General features: G+C 46.6%; 1 protein-coding gene across 1 annotated transcript in view; it reads right to left on the bottom strand.

Annotated features, from left to right (window-relative positions):
- Positions 1 to 24,577, bottom strand: part of LOC126160040 (G-protein coupled receptor Mth-like) — a 653,909-nt gene that overhangs the window by 98,987 nt on the left and 530,345 nt on the right. Inside the window, exon 6 of the mRNA XM_049916850.1 lies at positions 16,358 to 16,529. Within this exon, the coding sequence (XP_049772807.1) occupies positions 16,358 to 16,529 (172 nt within the window). The remainder of the gene's footprint in view (positions 1 to 16,357; positions 16,530 to 24,577) is intronic.

The raw sequence follows: 24,577 nt of genomic DNA, 5'->3' as shown, positions 1-24,577 counted from the left end.
TATTTGTTTCACAGTATCAAAAATGCCCCCCCCCCCCCCCATGAACCATGGACCTTGCCGTTGGTGGGGAGGTTTGCGTGCCTCAGCGATACAGATAGCCGTACCATAGGTACAACCACAAAGGACGGGTATCTGTTGAGAGGCCAGACAAACGTGTGGTTCCTGAAGAGGGGCAGCAGCCTTTTCAGTAGTTGCAAGGGCAACAGTCTGGATGATTGACTGATCTGGCCTTGTAACAATAACCAAAACGGCCTTGCTGTGCTGGAACTGCGAACGGCTGAAAGCAAGGGGAAACTACGGCCGTAATTTTTCCCGAGGGCATGCAGCTTTACTGTATGATTAAACAGGCGAAATACCCTCAGACTTCAAGAAGAACATAATAATTCCAATCCCAAGGAAAGCAGGTGTTGACAGATGTGAAAATTACCGAACAATCAGTTTAATAAGCCACAGCTGCAAAATACTAACACGAATTCTTTACAGACGAATGGAAAAACTAGTAGAAGCCGACCTCGGGGAAGATCAGTTTGGATTCCGTAGAAATACTGGAACACGTGAGGCAATACTGACCTTACGACTTATCTTAGAAGAAAGATTAAGGAAAGGCAAACCTACGTTTCTAGCATTTGTAGACTTAGAGAAAGCTTTTGAAAATGTTGACTGGAATACTCTCTTTCAAATTCTAAAGGTGGCAGGGGTAAAATACAGGGAGCGAAAGGCTATTTACAATTTGTACAAAAACCAGATGGCAGTTATAAGAGTCGAGGGACATGAAAGGGAAGCAGTGATTGGGAAGGGAGTAAGACAGGGTTGTAGCCTCTCCCCGATGTTATTCAATCTGTATATTGAGCAAGCAGTAAAGGAAATAAAAGAAAAATTTGGAGTAGGTATTAAAATCCATGGAGAAGAAATAAAAACTTTGAGGTTCGCCGATGACATTGTAATTCTGTCAGAGACAGCAAAGGACTTGGAAGAGCAGTTGAACGGAATGGATGGTGTCTTGAAGGGAGGATATAAGATGAACATTAACAAAAACAAAACGAGGATAATGGAATGTAGTCGAATTAAGTCGGGTGATGTTGAGGGTATTAGATTAGGAAATGAGACACTTAAAGTAGTAAAGGAGTTTTGCTATTTGGGGAGCAAAATAACTGATGATGGTCGAAGTAGAGAGGATATTAAATGTAGACTGGCAATGGCAAGGAAAGCGTTTCTGAAGAAGAGAAATTTGTTAACATCGAGTATAGATTTAAGTGTCAGGAAGTCATTTCTGAAAGTATTTGTATGGAGTGTAGCCATGTATGGAAGTGAAACATGGACGATAAATAGTTTAGACAAGAAGAGAATAGAAGCTTTCGAAATGTGGTGCTACAGAAGAATGCTGAAGATTAGATGGGTAGATCACATAACTAATGGGGATGTATTGAAGAGGATTGGGGAGAAGAGAAGTTTGTGGCACAACTTGACCAGAAGAAGGGATCGGTTGGTAGGACATGTTCTGAGGCATCAAGGGATCACAAATTTAGTATTGGAGGGCAGCGTGGAGGGTAAAAATCGTAGGGGGAGACCAAGAGATGAATACACTAAGCAGATTCAGAAGGATGTAGGTTGCAGTGGGTACTGGGAGATGAAGAAGCTTGCACAGGATAGGGTAGCATGGAGAGCTGCATCAAACCAGTCTCAGGACTAAAGACCACAACAACAACAACATCAAAAATGAGGAAGTGAACATAGTCATGAAAGTACGCATTTTAACCTGTCATATCCGTGAATACTGACCATTGCTTCTGGTACACGTTTTATGTTTCTTCTCGTAGAACGACTATCTTTAGTTTCATTAGTACTGGGCAGGCAGTGATTACAACATGACTGTAAACCCACACAACACTTTACCGAACGAGGGCGCAATAATTAGCACAATGCACCAACTTTTTTTGGGGGGGGGGGGGAGGGGGGTGATAACGTACGCAGTACTTTGTCGGTTTCATCATCAAGGAAGCTTATTAATTTTCTACCTTCCATTAGAAGAGCATCGATTATACGGATACATACCCGGAATATTGACAATCTGGCATCATATCTCCAGGAACGGCAGACGTTGGAAAATTACGAGTGTTCTTGTTGAGATGTGAATGCATTGATAACTAAGGATAAATTTTTCGTAGGCTCCTAGAGAAGCAATTAGACGCAGCAAAGACACATTTAAGGGAGGACGTTCATGAAAAAACATACTATTTAAAAGATCCACCAAATTCACAATTTTTAAGTTACAGAAATGAAATTTTGTGCCATACTCGAAATGAAATTAACACATTTACTGTTAAGTTCCTTGGGTTATAAATATTCAATTTTTATGGAATTTAAAAATTTTGATTTCAAATATAATATATGTACCTTTATCTCAGAAACTATTCAAGAAATTTCTACAAAAATTTTCTCTGTTTAATTAATCTATTTGCTTATAATAAGCTTCTCTTGTTATGTTTTTTGAATATATCGAATAGGAGAATTTTAATAACTTTTTAATTATAATTTTGTAAGTATAATATAAAATTTATCCAAAATTCTGAGCAATTTTCAGCATATCTCAGCTTACACTCAAAATTTCAAAATTTAGTCTTGAGACAACATTTATTGGATTTGCAGGAATAAGTGTACAAAATTTCGTAACTAGTCTCCATAGATTCTGGGAAAAGAAGTACACAAAATTAAAAAAAAAGACATAACTTTCAAGAAATGCATTTTAAAGTTCAACCTAACATTTATCTGTTGTGTCACATCTTCAGATGGCTCTAGATTTGTACTCAGGCTTCTCTTACCCCTCAGGCTTCTCTTTTGATTTCTTGTTTTGTGCCTTCTTTCTGGCCTTAAACTGACTTTTCGGCTGCAGAGAGGCGCTGTAAATCTATTTTTCTCATGTCTTCAGTGAAGTTTCCTATCTTAAAACCCATTCTCTCTAATACGTTTATCCTCTCTATGCTCCCATGACTAAATACAAGAACTGCATCATAAGTTGTAATTCTGGATAAAATGCGTAAGTAACACAAGATAAATCGCTTTTTCATAAACAAAGCAGCTGGTTTGGTATTGTTTACAAGATACGGAACAGAGTCACAGATGACCTACAAACCAAAGAAGATAGACAGTACTCTAGTCATTTACAGACCAAAAGGATCTACAGAAAGGAAGTAGAAAAACAAAGAGGAAAAGCAAAGCCAGATTTATTGAAGACGCTCACAATCCTTGTAAAGCAGCAAGGGATCTGGTTAATGAGCACAGGAAAAAGCCCACCTCTTGCTCTAATTCTTGCAGTCCAGATGAGTTTAATGACTATTTTATAAAAATAGTGGGAAACACAATAGATGAAATTCCTGACTTTGGAATAGATCCTGCAGCTGCTGTGAAATTTGAGAATAAATGCAGAATGGTAATGTGGAAGAGAGTGTATCCAAAAGAAATAATAAAAATTGTAAAAAGCTACAAATCTTCAGGAAGCCCTGATATTTATGGCATGTTCTGTACTATGTTAAAAACTATAATCAGTGCAATTGCACAGCCATTAACAGTAGTAATAAATGAAAGCCTCCGTGCAGGGGAATTTTCAGACTTCCTGAAAGTAGCACGCACAGTGCCTGTTTACAGAAAAAGGCAGTCCACATGAAGTGTCAAGCTACAGGCCCCTATCTATAATACTAGTACTAGCGAAGGTGATGGAGTCGATAATGAAAGAACAAATACACTCCTGGAAATTGAAATAAGAACACCGTGAATTCATTGTCCCAGGAAGGGGAAACTTTATTGACACATTCCTGGGGTCAGATACATCACATGATCACACTGACAGAACCACAGGCACATAGACACAGGCAACAGAGCATGCACAATGTCGGCACTAGTACAGTGTATATCCACCTTTCGCAGCAATGCAGGCTGCTATTCTCCCATGGAGACGATCGTAGAGATGCTGGATGTAGTCCTGTGGAACGGCTTGCCATGCCATTTCCGCCTGGCGCCTCAGTTGGACCAGCGTTCGTGCTGGACGTGCAGACCGCGTGAGACGACGCTTCATCCAGTCCCAAACATGCTCAATGGGGGACAGATCCGGAGATCTTGCTGGCCAGGGTAGTTGACTTACACCTTCTAGAGCACGTTGGGTGGCACGGGATACATGCGGACGTGCATTGTCCTGTTGGAACAGCAAGTTCCCTTGCCGGTCTAGGAATGGTAGAAAGATGGGTTCGATGACGGTTTGGATGTACCGTGCACTATTCAGTGTCCCCTCGACGATCACCAGTGGTGTACGGCCAGTGTAGGAGATCGCTCCCCACACCATGATGCCGGGTGTTGGCCCTGTGTGCCTCGGTCGTATGCAGTCCTGATTGTGGCGCTCACCTGCACGGCGCCAAACACGCATACGACCATCATTGGCACCAAGGCAGAAGCGACTCTCATCGCTGAAGACGACACGTCTCCATTCGTCCCTCCATTCACGCCTGTCGCGACACCACTGGAGGCGGGCTGCACGATGTTGGGGCGTGAGCGAAGACGGCCTAACGGTGTGCGGGACCGTAGCCCAGCTTCATGGAGACGGTTGCGAATGGTCCTCGCCGATATCCCAGGAGCAACAGTGTCCCTAATTTGCTGGGAAGTGGCGGTGCGGTCCCCTACGGCACTGCGTAGGATCCTACGGTCTTGGCGTGCATCCGTGCGTCGCTGCGGTCCGGTCCCAGGTCGACGGGCACGTGCACCTTCCGCCGACCACTGGCGACAACATCGATGTACTGTGGAGACCTCACGCCCCACGTGTTGAGCAATTCGGCGGTACGTCCACCCGGCCTCCCGCATGCCCCCTATACGCCCTCGCTCAAAGTCCGTCAACTGCACATACGGTTCACGTCCACGCTGTAGCGGCATGCTACCAGTGTTAAAGACTGCGATGGAGCTCCGTATGCCACGGCAAACTGGCTGACACTGACGGCGGCGGTGCACAAATGCTGCGCAGCTAGCGCCATTCGACGGCCAACACCGCGGTTCCTGGTGTGTCCGCTGTGCCGTGCGTGTGATCATTGCTTTTACAGCCCTCTCGCAGTTTCCGGAGCAAGTATGGTGGGTCTGACACACCGGTGTCAATGTGTTCTTTTTTCCATTTCCAGGAGTGTATTAAGTTATTTTGAAGGGAATAGTCTCTTTTATGATGCGCAACATGGCTTTCGGAAGGGCAGCTCACCAACAACAGCGGTACTTGACTTAGTTACAAACATAAGTCAGTGTTTTGAAGACAAGGAGCCTATAGCACTAGTACTCTGTGACCTTAGTAAGGCATTTGACTGCATCCTACATAAGGCCCTGCTCAGAATGCTAAAAACATATGTTATCTGTCCTGTAAACTCTTGAATCCTAACTGAGAAACGGACGACAGATTGTCTCCGTGCAAGGAGCTGATTCAGGTGAGAAGAATCTGCAGCATGGTGTGCCACAGGGATCGGTTATAGGGCCCCTGCTGTTCCTTATCTTCGTAAAAGACATAGGCGCCAATGGGCACACCTTGCAGTTTGTGGATGATACAACCCTGTTCTCAAAAGGAGAGAATGTTGTACAGGCAGTCCAACAAGCAGAAGTCTGGTTCAATGAAGCTAAGGCCTGGTTTATCATGAACAAAATGAAAATTAATGAAGAAAAAACTCAGAGGATGATATGCAGCCTCAGCAATACTGGAGCACTGGGTAACGCAACAGATGTTACACTTCTGGGCTTTCTCATTGATACCAAATTAACCTGGCAACAGCACAGCAAACATGTATGTTCAGAACTTTCACTGGTCCTGTACCTCTTGAGGAAACTGAAAAGTATAGTACCAGAAGAGTACCTGCTAACTGTGTACTATGCAATGTTCCACAGCCACATCAGTTATGGGCTGTTGTTCTGGGGCCCTACTGCAGGGTGCAAGAATGTGCTTTTACTGCAAAAGAAAGCAATGAGGATCATTACTTCAAGCAAAAAAACAGACCACTGTAAACCAATTTTCACCAGGTTACGAGTTCTGACTGTTTACAGCCAGTATATATTGAACTGCCTCTTCCACATAAAGAGAAACCATGATATCTACAGAAAGAGAAATGAAGTTCACAAATACAGCACTCGCAACAAAGCGGTCACCTTTACAGATGAACCACATCTTCCCAAAATTCTGCCAATGAACCGAAGACGACTATCCGCCTTCCTCACAACTGCCATTACATGCCTGTCGCACTTCATATCACTCTGCAGTGTTCGATCAAATATTTAATCGACGTGACTGTGTCAAGCGCTACACTGCTAATGGAGTATTCAAACATTACGGGATTCTTTTTCCTATTCATCTGCATTAATTTACATTTATCTATATTTAGAGTTAGCTGCCATTTTTTACACCAATCACAAATCCTGTCCAAGTCATCTTGTATCCTCCTACAGTCACTCAACGACGACACCTTCCCGTACACCACAGCATCATCAGCAAACAGCCGCACATTGCTATCCACCCTATCCAAAAGATCGTTTATGTAGATAGAAATCAACAGCGGACCTACCACACTTCCCTGGGGCACTCCAGATGATACCCTCACCTCCGATGAACACTCACCATCGAGGACAACGTACTGGGTTCTATTACTTAAGAAGTCAGTTCCGAAGTGCACAGTTCCGGTAGCAAAACCGAGTCACTATCGACAGTTGATCTGACACGATGGCATTGCCAATATGTGCCATAGTGATGGAGCTGCTACAGTCATCATGGGAACTGGATGAGTCTGTCTGTGCATTTGGGCAGAACGTGCCCCTGTGGAATACTTGGCTAAGCAGACGGGGCAGCGAGGCAGTGAGATAACGCTGGTGCAGCGGAGGGACCGTGCAGACTGCACGCGGTGGAGGCACGCCACTTCCCCGAGGCCACGCCCACCGCCACCGCCACCTGTCCTCTGCCTGTCGCGGCAGCCTGGCCACGCCCTCGCATCGCATGCGTTCTGCCATTTCCAGCCGCGCTCTGGCGCGAGTGCGGCTTCTGTACACTTGCGAACTCGTGACGCTGCCAGTGTTGAGTAAATGCACGCACTAGTTGAGGCGTGTTTCTACACTACTGGCCATTAAAATTGCTACACCACGAAGATGACGTGCGACAGACTCGAAATTTAACCGACGGGAAGACGATGCTGTGATACGAAAATGATTAGCTTTTCAGAGCATTCACACAAGGCTGGCGCCGGTGGCGACACCTACAACGTGCTGACATGAGGAAAGTTTCCAACCGATTTCTCATACACACACAGCAGTTGACCGGCGTTGCCCGGTGAAACGTTGTTGTGATGCCTCGTGTAAGGAGGAGAAATGCGTACAATCACGTTCCGACTTTGATAAAGGTCGGATTGTAGCCTATCGCGATTGCGGTTTGTCGTATCGCGACATTGTTGCCCGCGTTGGTCGAGATCCAATGACTGTTAGCAGAATATGGAATCGGTGGGTTCAGGAGGGTAATACGGAACGCTGTGCTGGATTCCAACGGCCTCGTATCAATAGCAGTCAAAATGACAGGCATCTTATCCGCATGGCTGTAACGGATCCTGCAGCCACGTCTCGATCCCTGAATCAACAAATGGGGACGTTTCCAAGACAACAACCATCTGCACGAACAGTTCGAGGACGTTTGCAGCAGCATGGACTGTCAGCTCGGAGACCATGACTGCGGTTACCCTTGACGCTGCATCACAGAAAGGAGCGCCTGCGATGGTGTACTCAACGCCGAACCTGGGTGCACGGATGGCAAAACGACATTGTTTCGGATGAATCCAGGTTCTGCTTACAACATCGTGATGGTCGCATCCGTGTTTGGCGACATCGCGGTGCACGCACTTTGAAAGCGTGTATTCGTCATCGCTATACTGGCGTATCACCCGGCGTGATAGTATGGAGTGCCATTAGTTACACGTGTCGGTCACCTCTTGTTCGCATTGACGGCACTTTGAAAATTGGACGTTACATTTCAGATGTGTTACGACCCGTGGCTCTACCCTTCATTCGATCCCTGCGAAACCGTAAATTTCAGCTGGATAATGCACGACCGCATGTTGCGGGTCCTGTACGGGCCTTTCTGGATACAGAAAATGTTCGACTGCTGTCCTGGCCAGCACATTCTCCAGATCTCTCACCAATCGAAAACGTCTGGTCAGTGGTGGCCGAGCAACTGGATCGTCACAATACGCCAGCCACTACTCGTGATGAACTGTGGTATCGTGTTGAAGCTGCATGGGCAGCTGTACCTGTACACGCCATCCAAGCTTTGTTTGACACAATGACCACGCGTAGTGTTTGACTCAATGACCACGCGTATCAAGGCCGTTATTACGGCCAGAGGAGGTTGTTCTGGGTACTGAATTCTCAGGATCTATGCAGCCAAATTGTGTGAAAATGTAATCACATGTCAGTTCTAGTATAATATATTTGCGCAATGAGTACCCGTTTATCATCTGCATTTTTTTCTTGGTGTAGCAATTTTAATGGCCAGTAGTGTACTAATTAGAACAAAGTGGGGGTCTAATCCCGTACCATATTAGGATTTTTACTGGGCCTGGATATATCTTGCGGGTGTGGCAGTACTCTTCATCAACAGATTGCCTAACTTGGAGATGAATGATGCAAAGAACTCGCTAATCATTTTCTGCAACATTGGTGATGTACTCTATTCAGCTGTCGCGAAGGTGGGTCATTTGAGCCGGCCGGGGTGGCCGAGCGGTTCTAGGCGCTACAGTCTGGAACCACGCGACCGCTACGGTCGCAGGTTCGAATCCTGCCTCGGGCACGGATGTATGTGATGTCCTTAGGTTAGTTAGGTTTAAGTAGTTCTAAGTTCTAGGGGACTGTTGACTTCAGAAGTTAAGTCCCATAGTGCTCAGAGCCATTTGAACCTTTTTTTTGTGGGTCATTTGCGAAACCAACGTTAAATGCTTCAGGTGTTGCATTACGGACCGAGGTGGCGCATCCGCAACGGCGACGGTTCAACACCGCGTCCATCCATCCAGGTTTAGGTTTTCCGTGATATTCCCAAATCGCTCCAGGTAAATGCCGAGATGGTTCCTTCGAAAGGGCGCGGCGGATTTCCGTCCCTATCTTTGAAACATTCCGAGCTTGTGCGCCGTCTCTAATGACCTCGATGTCGACGGGACGTAAAACCGTCATCTTCCCTCCTTCCTACATCTTGTATTTGCCTACAGCTGACCTAGTTCGCTATAGTTAAATACAAATGACATCGTCGGAGGTTGGAGTCCTCCCTCGGGCATGGGTGCCTGTGTTGTCCTTAGCGTAAGTTATTTTAAGTTAGGTTGAGTAGTGTGTAAGTGTAGAGGAATTCGTGGCGGGCCGCATCAGACCAATCAGAAGACTGATGCCCCCTCCCCCCCCTCCCTCAAAAAAACCTAGTGATCGATGACTCCAGCAGCTTGGCCGCACAGGAACTAACTATAACCACAAATGATATCGAAATTTTGACGTTACATAAGCATACTGGACAAAACGTTAATTATTATCAGGAGCCCGCGTAACATCTTCTTTCGCTACTAATTTAAAGCATTCTGGAAGGCATGACCTCCGCAACTATTCTGCTTAACCAAGTTATGAAATAAATTGCAGAAAACCATCAAAGTTACAATATTAATTTCCTTTGTTTCTTTATGACTAGTTTTGAGCCTAAGCTCATTACCAAATCGTCCAAAAAGCTATGCGATAACGTACATTACGAGAGCCACATGCATGTACATTGTAGCTTTCGTACAAAGCAGTAAAATACATCTTTAGTATAAAGCAGTACAAGGCTGAACTTCATTCACCTAATAATGGTTCAGGACGTATGAGGGAAGGAGGAGGTGGACAGCGAGAGGAGGAGCAGTAGATGGACAGAGAAAGGGCAGAGGAGATTGACAGAGAGAGGGTGAAGAGGGGATGGATATAGAAAGGGAAGAGAAAGAAATGGGCAGCGAAGGAGGGGAGTAGCAGATGGGTAGACAGAGGAGCAGGAAGAGGTTGACAGAGTGTGGGAGGTGTAGCACGTCGACAGAGAGAAAGGGAAAAGAAGGGACTGGACAGAGAGAAGGGCACAGGAGATGGACAGAGAGAGAGAGAGAGAGAGAGAGAGAGAGAGAGAGAGAGAAGAGAGAGACAGCGGGAGGAGGAAATGGACTAATAGAACTGGAATAATTACGTAGCAGGTCATCGCCAGGTACTCAGTTAGTGTAAGATAAGTTTTGTAACTAGTGTACTCGGAACTGAAGTAGTCTCTTCATCACAATAAAATTCGGTTTCGTACTTTCTCTTATTACTATACATCATAAACCAGATCATGTATTTTAGACAAGTGACACCACTGTCCAGTATCTGGGGCGTATGAACAGGTTCGTTTCTGGACTGTTGTTAGGGATGATCTAGGAAAGCTCAGCGCGAAGACGTAGTACAGACATCGTTTACAGTACTTGGACAGCTGAACAGCTATGAATCTTACAGTGAAGCATCGTTAGCTAACGAACGATATCTACAATTTCTACCCAGCATTGAGCACACCTTTTCTGCTACCGTAGAGCACTGCAGAGGGATTTCCCCTTCACGGTACGGTATTGTTGCCTGGGGATTTCCCTGGATTCGGCGACGCAATCGTATTAAGGCTTGATGGGGCTAGCGCTCCCCTGCTAGTTCCACTATTGCTTATCTCCTCTTAGTCCAGCTCTCTCTTAATTAAACGCGAATCCCAAATGGCATCCAAGAGTGTCTTCGTAAAACGCGCAGTCACGCAAATGTCTAGTGTGTTCTAATTAGAAAAAAAAATTACCAGGAAAGGTTCGAGCCGGAAGGGAAACATGAATTGCGCCCAAAGTCACCGAACGAAACCGTAAAAAGGTTTTAAAATATTTGTGAAAACTTCTCCATTAACTGAAAGATTGAGCATAAGTTCTCCCTCATCCCGCCCCCCGCTCCCACCTTCCAGGAAAAGGTCAATGCGACAGCTTTTAGAGACTGATTTACATTATGCTGGGAATAAAAAAAGAAAACGCAGCGACTTTAAACTCTTCGACCCAACCATGGATTGTGGGAATAACTCATGGAGTACTGTCGACACAGTTCCGACACCTCTGTGCGATAAATCAAGCTAACCGCTTAATCATTTGTAAAGACCTGCTTGCTAGGCCGAGACTCAAGGCAGGATGGCTGTATTACGTGACCAGTGCTCTTGAAGGCTGAGCCATCCACACACACCTGGCGGATCGAGTCAAAACTTTAACTTGCTACTAATTCCTTTGCATGAGTTTCGAATTTCTTTGAGGCATCGCACTGCTAGACTGCAGTTCAAAAAAAAAAAAAAAAAAAAAGTTCAAATGTGTGTGAAATCTTATGTGACTTAACTGCTAAGATCATCAGTCCCTAAGCTTAGACACTACTTAACCTAAATTATCCTACGGACAAACACACACACCCATGCCCGAGGGAGGACTCGAACCTCCGCCGGGACCAGCCGCATAGTCCATGACTACAGCGCCTCAGACTGCTCGGCTAATCCCACGCGGCCGACTGCAGTTCGAGGATGCATCGCACAGCACGAAGTTAAGACTTAACGACGGCTTCAGGAAGAGGCTATGCAAACGAGCCTCGAATCACAGACGTCTTGAAAGCAAAAGTCAAAGTTGTCAATCACCAAGGACAGTGGACACCTACGGCTAAGGACATTGGACTAGATGTAACTACGAAAGGAGACGTATGAACATTCGAAACTGCTGAACGTTATTGGAATATTTTGGAACACGAATCACATAGGTCAGTCATTATTGCACTGTTTATAAGATCATGGGAATAAACCACATATAGCCGGCCGGAGTGGCCGTGCGGTTCTGGGCGCTACAGTCTGGAACCGAGCGACCGCTACGGTCGCAGGTTCGAATCCTGCCTCGGGCATGGATGTGTGTGATGTCCTTAGGTTAGTTAGGTTTAATTAGTTCTAAGTTCTAGGCGACTGATGACCTGAGAAGTTAAGTCGCATAGTGCTCAGAGCCATTTTTGAAACCACATATAACTGCATGTTGCATGACACTCGATCCGACGATGGTCACTTAGCGTCCTGTTGCTGGACCCAGTGATCATCACCAATATCTGGTCTGCGAGGGGAGAAGAGCCGATGGCATAAAGTTCCTCATTCCCAGAATTATTGGTCCCCAGACACTGCATTAATGACCTACGTTAAACATCAAATATTTTCGCAAGAATGGATAGAGATGAGGTGGCGATGTTAAGCATATCGGTGTTCTCGGAATCCTTTGAGGAGAGTTAGCCTTTGTATCGGCAGCAGCTTTCGCCCTCTGCTTGTGTATCTTCGCATTCAGCAACACAAACATGACGGTGCACTCTGGATACTCTCATTACAGTCACGGACAGTAAACAGGTGCACTTAATGCGCATGGCTGAAAGATTAGTGATCAACACGTCTTAACGTAGGAAAAGAAAGAAACTTTCCCTGTCATGTGACTGGATATACTGTACCTCTCCGTGTTTCTGAGCTAACAACAACACAGGATCTCATTGCAGTTCTTCTCGATGTATTGCTGTACCATCTTTAAAAAAAACTTAAAATCCTAAAATAAACAACGTTTCGGTCGTCTTGCAGCGAGCTTCCTCAGGGCGTAGTATTTTAGCATTTTAAGTATTTTATAAGATTAAATAGCAGCATACCCAGGAGGTTTATTTCTGTGACTGACACTGGATCCTATGAATTTATAATAGCACAGGACTTCACTTTTTTTGCCATATCTTTTGGTCTGTCTTGACACTAATGTTTTAATCGAGATGAAAACAGAATGCCTCTTGCTTATTGAACTCATGGTTAGAACGCATTAGTACATGCGTCAGGTCGTGGACATTGACCTATTGAGCAGTGATTGCTCAGAAAGACCACTAACTGCAGAAACTGTTGTGCTGTGTTATTAAATAGGTTCGCTTCGGAGCCGAAAAGCGAAATTAACTGCTTGTCACCTGTGGTTTGGTGGTATTTTATTGTGTGTAAGAAAAAAACACTGATTTTATTGATACTGTTACCATAAATAACAGCCGGTGGCCCCTTTTCCATTTGGCTATAATTCACATGTACCATTGTTAGACGCATACGAAATCAGTTGTTCTTTACCGTCGGGTGGCTTACGTGACCGCACAGCGCCTATCCCGAGTAGCAAACATCTGTTGGCGTAAATGTGTCCATGCTCGGAGAAGACTTCGCACACTTTTGTAGCTTCAAGAATATAGCAGGGATATTACCCTTCAATGTAGGCTGACGTGGGGCTCAGAACATTTTTGGTCAGTATATGGTAAAGGTATTGAAAGCTCTTATGAAAAGAACTACGTTTAGTTTTACTCACTAAGTTTATTAAATGGCTATCTTAAATTTCGGATGTGTTGCCCATGGATGGACCCAGTGACGATTATGACGTCATCTGGATAGTTCACAGCCTGTGGTAGTCCCTGTATAAGCCACTCTAAGTATTTTTGTAACATTGTGGAAGTACTTGCACACAAAAAAGGTAGTCTAATATATTGATTACCATATAAAGTTTTGATTCCGCTTCTAAGGGTATTTACAGATAAGCGTAAGCTAAATATATCCTAGACAAGAACTACCTCCATGATAATTTTGCCAGCGACGTTTCCAGACGTGGAATTCAATAAACACTTCAGTTCGATGGAGTGCTGGTGGGCGTTTTACGTACCATTGCAACGGTACCTGCTAGCGTTATAACTTACATTCTTTTCTGTTCACGAAAAGATTGGTGAATACATGCCTCTATAAGAGTCCTAACTGTAGTAGAGGAGGTAATATGTCAGTTTTACTTTAGAGTACAGCACTGGTGCCAGCAAATGACCACCTTACATTAAATGAGAAAATTCTGGAAAAGTGTAGTGCAGATTCAAAGACACAAGAGTCTGGTGAACAGACAATGGAGAAAACAGCAGCAATAGATCACGAAATCCGTCGTTTTATTACAGCAGCTCTAAATTTAAAATATTACATAGTCATCTTCAGTGCATATAACAACAGCTGACGTAGTCCAAAGCATGCTAGATTTCTGTATGTTCTACTTTCTTCTTCTTCTTTATCGTCGCCTTGTCCCACGTCACGTAGGGTCGGCGTTGCTCTCCTGGATCCTTCTCCTCCATAGTACTCTATCCATTGCCTCTTCCTTCTTCCATCTTTTCTCCCTTAGGTCCCCGGATATATCCTTCCACCTCATCTTCGGTCTTCCTCTCCTTCTCGCTCCTTCAGTCTTTGTATCTTCAACTCTGTTTCCGATATACTCTTCCCTTTTTCTATGTAATGTCCGTACCACCTTAGTCTGCTCTCTTGTATCTTTTTCCCCATGGATCCCACTTTCACAGCTCCTCTAACAAATTCATTTCTAATCCTGTCCTTCCTTGTTACCCCACACATCCACCTCAGCATCCTCATTTCCGCCACTTCCATCTTCCTTTCCTGGGCTACTGTGACTGGCTATGTCTCTGCCCCGCATATCATAGCAGGCCTTACTACCGACTTGTGCACTTCCCCTTTCAACCCAATGCTCACCTTCTTGTCACCCAACACTCCACTCATTTTCCTCCAGTTGTTCCAACCGCAATTTGTTCGGTGTTGTATCTCGCTTTCCAGTCCCTCTGTATGTACGACCCCAGGTATTTAAATTTGCAGACCGATTTCAGCTCATCATCCTGGATCTTGCAAGACCTCATCAGCACATCCTCCTGCTCTACATCAACCAATATTCTTTACTACGTGACACAATGGACTAATGTCGTCTGTTGTTATATACGCTGAAGATGACTATGTAGTAGTCAAAATCTACAGGTGCTGTAATGAAACGATGGATTTGGCTATCGATTGCTGTTCTTTTCTTCGTTATCTATATTCAATGGTCGGTGCACACAACGGGATCATATGGATTCCACTGTGATTCCTCTAGGGAATGTTGCTAACCCGTCTGGGTTCGTCACAAGAACACATTAAACATAAAGATCCCTCAGAATTAAGCAAGAGAGAGAAAAATTCTTACGGAAACGTTTAAACGTTCTTTCCGAATCCCGTTGGCCAGTGGACAAGAAAAGGAACAGATTAATACCGGTACGAAGGTACGTCATTTACTAAAAACCTGCTTCGTATGGACGCTTTATTGTAACATAAGATAAGAAGAGAAGCTATTTAAATTTAGTTCTACGAGGGGCATTCCATAAGCAATGCAACACATTTTTTTTAGCAGTTTAGATTTATTCTGGATTCCAATACACCCATTCCAATAACCATATTATTGCCTACTCTTTAGGCTAGAAAACCCGATTTTTCAGCATAATCTCCTTTCAATACGACGGCCTTGATCCACCTTACATGGTATCACTCTACTGGTCGACGTCGGAGTGAACGTCTCGCTGCATCAATAACCGGCCTCCCCATCATCCACGCACTGCCATGCAGGCGGTAGTCGGAAGGTCCGAGGTCCGGACTGTAGAACGGTGAGGAAGGAAAGTTCAATGCAGTTTTGTGAGCTCCTCTCGGGTTCACCACCATCAGAGACGTCCAGTTGTGCAGCGAGGTGTTTGTGATGCGTCGATCACCTCGAATGAGAGTGTCCGCACGTTTCAACGTTGGAGGAGTCACACCTGTGTGCGGCACGCCGGCTCGTGGGAGGTCGGACAGGTTTGCGTGACCTTTTGCGATTATGACAGACGCCTCATCCGACGATTCACCGTGCTTTTGTTCGGTGGTTTGGTTTACCGTCAAAAGAAACTCAACGTCAGCCATTCTGAAGGCTACGTGTAGCGCTGCCACCTATCAGAACTTCATGAAACTATGGAGGCTGAAGTGGGAATATTCCACGTGTCCCACAATAAATTCCTCGTTTCTCAAACGAAACTGGCCGAAAAAAATTGCATCCCTTACTGAACACTCCTCGTTCATAAGATTCCTGTAAAGTAGATGGGTAAATCACATAACAAATGATTCAAATTGGAGAGAAAGGTGGTTTATGCCACAACTTGAATGCAACAAGAGATCAGTCGTGGGATGCATCCTGAGGCTTTAAGGAGTAGCTAATTTGGCAAAGGAAGACAGTGTAGGGAGTGACAACTGTAGAAGGAGACTGGGGCATGAACACAGAATGCAGGTACAAAAGGATGGGGGATGCAGTGGTTATGCACAGGTTTGCACAGGAGTGCTTCATGAAACCGGCCCTCAGAGCGATGACTACAACGCCACCATTCAACTTCTGGGCTCTGAGGGTTTGTGAATGAGAAGGAGGCGCTTGGGCTGCGTACGTACTTGGCGAGGTCTGCGCGGTACTTCCTCTTGGTGGGCGCGGCGGGCGCCATGCGCTCCAGGTCGGCCTTGACGCGCCAGCAGCAGCGCGCCGTCAGTGCGAACAGCACCACGTTCACCAGCAGCTGCGCGCCCACCGGCGCCGAGAACACCTCCAGGTACTCCGTCTTGCCCTCTGCGGACACACACGCGATCCGTCACGTGGCGCCAGAAATGGAACACGTGCTTCAGATGGCAAACAGTATGACAAGGCAACATTAGGTACCTTAAATTTATCCATGTTGTATGGGATTGATTGAGGTCACCTGATGATGGCAGGGTGCTGCCGAAACATGCGGTGATAATAAATACACTACTGGCTATTAAAATTGCTACACAAAAAAGAAATGCAGATGATAAACGGGTATTCATTGGACAAATATATTATACTAGAACTGATATGTAATTACATTTTCACGCAATTTGGGTGCATATATCCTGAGAAATCAGTGCCCAGAACAACCACCTCTGGCCGTAATAATGGCCTTGATAAGCCTGGGCAATTAAGTGAAACAGAGCTTGGATGGCGTGTTCAGGTACAGCTGCCCATGCTGCTTCAACACGATATCACAGTTCGTGAAGAGTAGCGACTGGCGTATTGTGACGAGCCAATTGCTCGGCACCATTGACCACGGGTTTTCAGTTGGTGAGAGATACGGAGAATGGGCTGGCCAGGGCAGCAGTCGAACATTTTCTGTATCCAGAAAGACCCGTACAGAACCTACAACATGCGGTCGTGCATTATCCTGCTGAAATGTAGGGTTTCGCAGAGTTCGAATGAAGGGTAGAGCCACGGGTCGTAACAAATCTCATATGTAACGTCCACTGTTCAAAGTGCCGTCAATGCGAACAACAGTTGACCGAGACGTGTAAGCAATGGCACCCCATACTACCACGCCAGGTAATACGCCAGTATGCCGATGACGAATACGCGCTTCCAATGTACGTTCACCGCAATGTCGCCAAAGACGGATGCGACCATAATGATGCTGTAAACAGAACCTGGATTCATCAAAAAAAATGACGTTTGCCATTCGTGCACCCAGGTTCGTCATTGAGTACACCATCGCAGGCTCTCCTATCTCTGATGCAGCGTCAAGGGTAACCGCAGCCATGGTCTCCGAGATGATAGTCCATGCTACTGCAAACGTCGTCGAACTGTTCGTGCAGATGGTTGTTGTCGTGCAAACGTCCCCATATGTTGACTCGAGACGTGGCTGCACGATCCGTTACAGCCATGCGGATAAGATGTCTGTCATCTCGACTGCTAGTGATACGAGGCCGTTGGGATCCAGCACGGCGTTCCGTATTACCCTTCTGAATCCACCGATTCCATATTCTGCTAACAGTCATTGGATCTCGACCAACGCGAGCAGCAATGTCGCGATGCGATAAACCGCAATCGCGATAGGCTACAATCCAACCTTTATCAAAGTCGGGAACGTGATGGTACGCATTTCTCCTCCTTGCACGAGGCATCACAAGAACATTTCACCAGGCAACGGCGGGCAACTGCTGTTTGTGTATGAGAAATCGGTTGGAAACTTTCCACATGTCAGCACGTTGTAGGTGTCGCCACCGGCGCCAACCTTGTGTGAATGCTCTGAAAAGCTGATCATTTGCATATCACAGCATCTTCTTCCTGTCGGTTAAATTTCGCATCTGTAGCACGTCATCGTCGTGGTGTAGCAATTTTAATGGCCAGTAGTGTATTAAAAATACTTATACTCCCTGCATCTTAAAACATCCTCGAGTAAAACACATCAAGTGCGGAAACGTTTTATGTACTGTGCTGTAATTTGAAATTTGTTTTGGTACAACACATGATGTACATAGTACAATACACCTTTACTATAAGACAAGGATATCTGAATAATTAATGTGATATAATATCTTGAAAAAATAGTTAAATAGTAAATAAAATTAAAAACGAAAACGAAAATACACTGACAGAATAATCACAACACCAGAAAATACTTAATATGGAGTAATAAAATTTCGGAAATACATTTGTCTAGGTAACGTTTGTAAACGATTAACATTGCAAGATCAGTGGTTAATACACTCCTGGAAATGGAAAAAAGAACACATTGACACCGGTGTGTCAGACCCATCATACTTGCTCCGGACACTGCGAGAGGGCTGTACAAGCAATGATCACACGCACAGCACAGCGGACACACCAGGAACCGCGGTGTTGGCCGTCGAATGGCGCTAGCTGCGCAGCATTTGTGCACCGCCGCCGTCAGTGTCAGCCAGTTTGCCGTGGCATACGGAGCTCCATCGCAGTCTTTAACACTGGTAGCATGCCGCGACAGCGTGGACGTGAACCGTATGTGCAGTTGACGGACTTTGAGCGAGGGCGTATAGTGGGCATGCGGGAGGCCGGGTGGACGTACCGCCGAATTGCTCAACACGTGGGGCGTGAGGTCTCCACAGTACATCGATGTTGTCGCCAGTGGTCGGCGGAAGGTGCACGTGCCCGTCGACCTGGGACCGGACCGCAGCGACGCACGGATGCACGCCAAGACCGTAGGATCCTACGCAGTACCGTAGGGGACCGCACCGCCACTTCCCAGCAAATTAGGGACACTGTTGCTCCTGGGGTATCGGCGAGGACCATTCGCAACCGTCTCCATGAAGCTGGGCTACGGTCCCGCACACCGTTAGGCCGTCTTCCGCTCACGCCCCAACATCGTGCAGCCCGCCTCCAGTGGTGTCGCGACAGGCGTGAATGGAGGGACGAATGGAGACGTGTCGTCTTCAGCGATGAGAGTCGCTTCTGCCTTGGTGCCAATGATGGTCGTATGCGTGTTTGGCGCCGTGCAGGTGAGCGCCACAATCACGACTGCATACGACCGAGGCACACAGGGCCAACACCCGGCATCATGATGTGGGGAGCGATCTCCTACACTGGCCGTACACCACTGGTGATCGTCGAGGGGACACTGAATAGTGCACGGTACATCCAAACCGTCATCGAACCCATCGTTCTACCATTCCTAGACCGGCAAGGGAACTTGCTGTTCCAACAGGACAATGCACGTCCGCATGTATCCCGTGCCACCCAACGTGCTCTAGAAGGTGTAAGTCAACTACCCTGGCCAGCAAGGTCTCCGGATCTGTCCCCCATTGAGCATGTTTGGGACTGGATGAAGCGTCGTCTCACGCGGTCTGCACGTCCAGCACGAACGCTGGTCCAACTGAGGCGCCAGGTGGAAATGGCATGGCAAGCCGTTCCACAGGACTACATCCAGCATCTCTACGATCGTCTCCATGGGAGAATAGCAGCCTGCATTGCTGCGAAAGGTGGATATACACTGTACTAGTGCCGACATTGTGCATGCTCTGTTGCCTGTGTCTATGTGCCTGTGGTTCTGTCAGTGTGATCATGTGATGTATCTGACCCCAGGAATGTGTCAATAAAGTTTCCCCTTCCTGGGACAATGAATTCACGGTGTTCTTATTTCAATTTCCAGGAGTGTATAAGCGCGAGATAAACCATTACAAATGTGAAATGCTGGTGCCTTAATAAGCGGTGTAACCGCCAGAACGTTGAATGCAAGCACGCAAACGAGCACGCTTTGTGTTGTCCAGGAGCCGGATGTCAGCTGATGGCATGGAATTCCATGTCTGTTGCACTTGGTACGTCAATACAGGAACGGTTAACGCTGTTTGTGGATGACGCTGGAGTTGTCGTCCGATGATGCCCCATACGCTCACGATTGGAGACAAATCTGGTGATCGAGCAGGCCAAGGCAACATGTCGACATTCTGTAGAGCATGTTGGGTCACAACGGCGGTATACGAGCGAGCGTTACCCTTTTGGAGAACATACCCTGGAATGCTGTTCTTGGTTCACCGCACACCAGGTCGAATCACCAGACTGACGTATAAATTTGCAGCCAGGGTGAATGGGATAGCAACGAGAGTGCTTCTGTTATCATAGGAAACCGCTCCTCAGACCATAACTCCAGCGGTCGGTCCAGTGTGTCTAGCATGTAGACAGATTGGCTGCAGGCCCTCAACTGGCTTTCTCCTAACCAATACACGACCATCACTGGCACCGAGGCAGAACCAGCTTTCATCAGAAAACACAACAGACCTCCACCCTGCCTTACAATGAGATCTCGCTTCGCACCCCTGAAATCACACTACAGGCGTCTGTTTCAGGGTTGTCCTTCAAGTAACCGATTTGTAACAGTTCGTTGCGTCACTGTGGTACCGACTGCTGCCCAAATTGTTGCTGCAGTTGCAGTACGATGCGCTAGAGCCATACGCCGAATACGATGGTGTTCCCTCTCGGTAGTGCCAGGTAGCCATTCAGAGCCCGGTCTTCTTGCGAAAGTACATCCTTGTGACCACCGCGGCCAGCAATCGTGTACAGTGGCTACATTTTTGTCAAGTCTTTCTTCAGTATCGGAGAAGGAACATACAGCTTGTTGTAGCCCTATTATGTGATCTCATTCAAGCTCAGTGACATGTTGATAATGGTGTCTTTGTCACCCTAAAGGCACTCTTGGCTAACATCAACTCACCATATCCATTCACAAAGGTAACTAAAGTTCACGGCCGTTGCAGTGTGAATTTATGGCAAACCTATTTGCGTCCTCATAGTGGGGCTACTAGCGCCACTCTTATGCAGTTGGTGCGAAATTTGAATAGGCATCATGTTTCAGATGTAGAAAGTAGCTTACTATCTTTCTTTTCTGTCGCACAACTCCTTCTTGATGTTGTGATTTTTTATCCATCAGTGTATACTGGTGTGGTTCAACACATAGCGAAAGATTATTCATAGTCACTTTCTACAATCCTCGCACAGTCATTGTCTATAGAATCATAATCATTTCTTTCTTTGGTACCTATTGAAGAATGTCTTTCCTGGGCAACACTCGTGATGCTGTACCATTGTGATGTGCATTTTTCAGTCTTCCTCGTCCCCTTCCTTGACCTGTTCTTTCTCCGCTCCCTCTTCCTACACTCTTGGTAACTAAGATCTGGGAATGGGTTATGTTGTTACAGAACTCGTGGTAAAGTGGAGTTCATCTCCTGAGATTTTTTGCATATCTCAGATTTCACTGCAAAAAGGAAAGATGAGTGGTATACAACATGAATGCACAAGAACCAAGAGAGAATAATAGGCCTGAAAGACCAAGAAAGAAGTGTTCGGATTAAAAAGGGAGTAAGACAGGGATGCAGTCTTTCGCTCCTGCTGTTGTAAAGGAAATAAAAGAAAGGTTCAAAAGTGAAATTAAAAGTCGGAGTGAAAAGATATCAGCGATAACATTCGCTGATGACGTTGCTATCCTCAGTGAACGTAAAGGAGAATTACAGGATATGCTGGATGGAATGAATAGAGTTTACGGATTGATAGTAAACCGGAAAAAGACAAAGGTAATGAGAAGTAGCATAAATAAGAATAGAGAGAAACTTAACATCAAAATTGGTGATCACGAAGTAGACATGTAGCAAAATAACCCATGACAGACGAATGGCTTCAAATGATTCATTTTTTTTTTTGTGGTTTTAGGGCGCACAACTACAATGGTCATTAGCGCCCAGACTAAGTTAGGAATGCACTGCGAAGCACAAGGTTAAAACAGCAACTAAAAGGGTCAACACTATAAAAGATATAATAACAGGCAAAGGATTAAAAAAGAACAGCATAATCAAATGTCCTTAGACAGGTTTGTCAAGTGGATAAAACGAAGAACGCGAGCAGCTGCTCCTGGGTCATCCGCTAAAATGGCATCCACAATACACGCCAGGCCAAGATCAACGCACAGTGTATTAAAATTCGGACAGGACGTTAAAATGTGGCGTACCGTCAGCAATTGCCCACATGGGCAGAACGGCGCCGGCGCAGCCGTCAGCAGATGGCGATGGCTGAACCGGCGGTGTCCAATTCGTAACCGGGCCAAAACGACCTCCTCCCGCCGAGATGGGCGTGAAGAGGTCGTCCAAGCCGTGGGAAGAGGTTTCAAGGCCCGAAGTTTGTTGTCCGTAAGAGTAGTCCAATCGGCATGCCACAGCGATAAAATGCGCTGACAAATGACCCTCCTACAATCAGATGAAGGGACACAACAAGAAGCTGTCCGAGGCTGGAGGACCGCAGCCTTGGCCGCGGCATCTGCAGCTTCGTTCCCAGGGATACCGACATGGCCAGGAACCCACATAAAGGTAACAGGAGAACCGTCGTCCGCCAGCTGCTGAAGAGAGCATTGGATCCGGTGCACGAAAGGGTGAACCGGATACGGATCACTGAGCCTCTGGATGGCGCTCAGGGAATCAGAGCAGATGACATAAGCAGAATGTCGGTGGCGGCAGATGTAAAGAACAGCCTGGTAGAGGGCAAATGGCTCAGCGGTGAAGACCGAACAAAGGCCATGGAGCCTGTATTTGAAACTGTGTGCCCCGACAATAAAAGAACACCCGACACCGTCATTGGTCTTAGAGCCATCTGTATAAATGAAGATCATATGAATGAACTTCGAACGAAGTTCGATAAAGCGGGAGCGATATACCGAAGTTGGGGTAACGCGAACCTGAGCCTGGCGCTAAGGTGGCGTTTTGCTCTCGCCCACTCGAAAGGTTGCAGGGAGTGAAAAATCAAGGTGCTGAAGGAGGCGACGAAAGCGAACTCCAGGGGGTAGCAGGGCAGATACATACAACCCGGTTTGACAGTCGAGAGAGTCGTCAAAAAAGGAACGATAAGACGGGTGGTCTGGTATTGACAATAGCCGACAGGCATACCGACAAAGCAGTATATCGCGCCGGTAGGGTAGTGGCAATTCACCGGCTTCAGCATGAAGACTCTCGACAGGACTAGTATAGAACGCTCCGATCGAAAGATGTAACCCCCGATGTTGTATAGAGTTGAGGCGGCGTAAGATGGACGGCCGTGCAAAGGAGTATACAAAGCTCCCATAATCCAGCTTTGAGCGGACGATCGACCGATGTAGGCGAAGTAGGACGGTTCGATCCGCTCCTCACGACATACCGCTGAGACACGGAGGACATTTAGAGAACGGGTACAACGGGCAGCCAAATATGACACATGTGGAGACCAGCTAAGTTTCCTGTCAAATGTAAGACCGAAAAATTTTGTTGTCTCCACGAATGGCAGAGCAACGGGGCCGAATCGTAAGGGCGGTGGGAGAAACTCTTTGTAGCGCCAGAAGTTAATACAGACCGTCTTCTCGGCAGAAAAACGGAAGCCATTGGCGACACTCCACGAGTAAAGACCGTCAAGACAACACTGAAGACAGCGATCCAGGAAACATGTACGCTGCACGCTGCAATAGATGGTAAAATCGTCCACGACAAGGGAGCCTAATACACTCCTGGAAATTGAAATAAGAACACCGTGAATTCATTGTCCCAGGAAGGGGAAACTTTATTGACACATTCCTGGGGTCAGATACATCACATGATCACACTGACAGAACCACAGGCACATAGACACAGGCAACAGAGCATGCACAATGTCGGCACTAGTACAGTGTATATCCACCTTTCGCAGCAATGCAGGCTGCTATTCTCCCATGGAGACGATCGTAGAGATGCTGGATGTAGTCCTGTGGAACGGCTTGCCATGCCATTTCCACCTGGTGCCTCAGTTGGACCAGCGTTCGTGCTGGACGTGCAGACCGCGTGAGACGACGCTTCATCCAGTCCCAAACATGCTCAATGGGGGACAGATCCGGAGATCTTGCTGGCCAGGGTAGTTGACTTACACCTTCTAGAGCACGTTGGGTGGCACGGGATACATGCGGACGTGCATTGTCCTGTTGGAACAGCAAGTTCCCTTGCCGGTCTAGGAATGGTAGAACGATGGGTTCGATGACGGTTTGGATGTACCGTGCACTATTCAGTGTCCCCTCGACGATCACCAGTGGTGTACGGCCAGTGTAGGAGATCGCTCCCCACACCATGATGCCGGGTGTTGGCCCTGTGTGCTCGGTCGTATGCAGTCCTGATTGTGGCGCTCACCTGCACGGCGCCAAACACGCATACGACCATCATTGGCACCAAGGCAGAAGCGACTCTCATCGCTGAAGACGACACGACTCCATTCGTCCCTCCATTCACGCCTGTCGCGACACCACTGGAGGCGGGCTGCACGATGTTGGGGCGTGAGCGGAAGACGGCCTAACGGTGTGCGGGACCGTAGCCCAGCTTCAT

The sequence above is a fragment of the Schistocerca cancellata genome, chromosome 2 (genome assembly GCF_023864275.1).
Source record: "Schistocerca cancellata isolate TAMUIC-IGC-003103 chromosome 2, iqSchCanc2.1, whole genome shotgun sequence".
NCBI classification, from domain to species: domain Eukaryota; kingdom Metazoa; phylum Arthropoda; class Insecta; order Orthoptera; family Acrididae; genus Schistocerca; species Schistocerca cancellata.
Note: the sequence above shows the minus strand (reverse complement) of the source record. Positions and strands in the feature narration are given on the sequence as shown.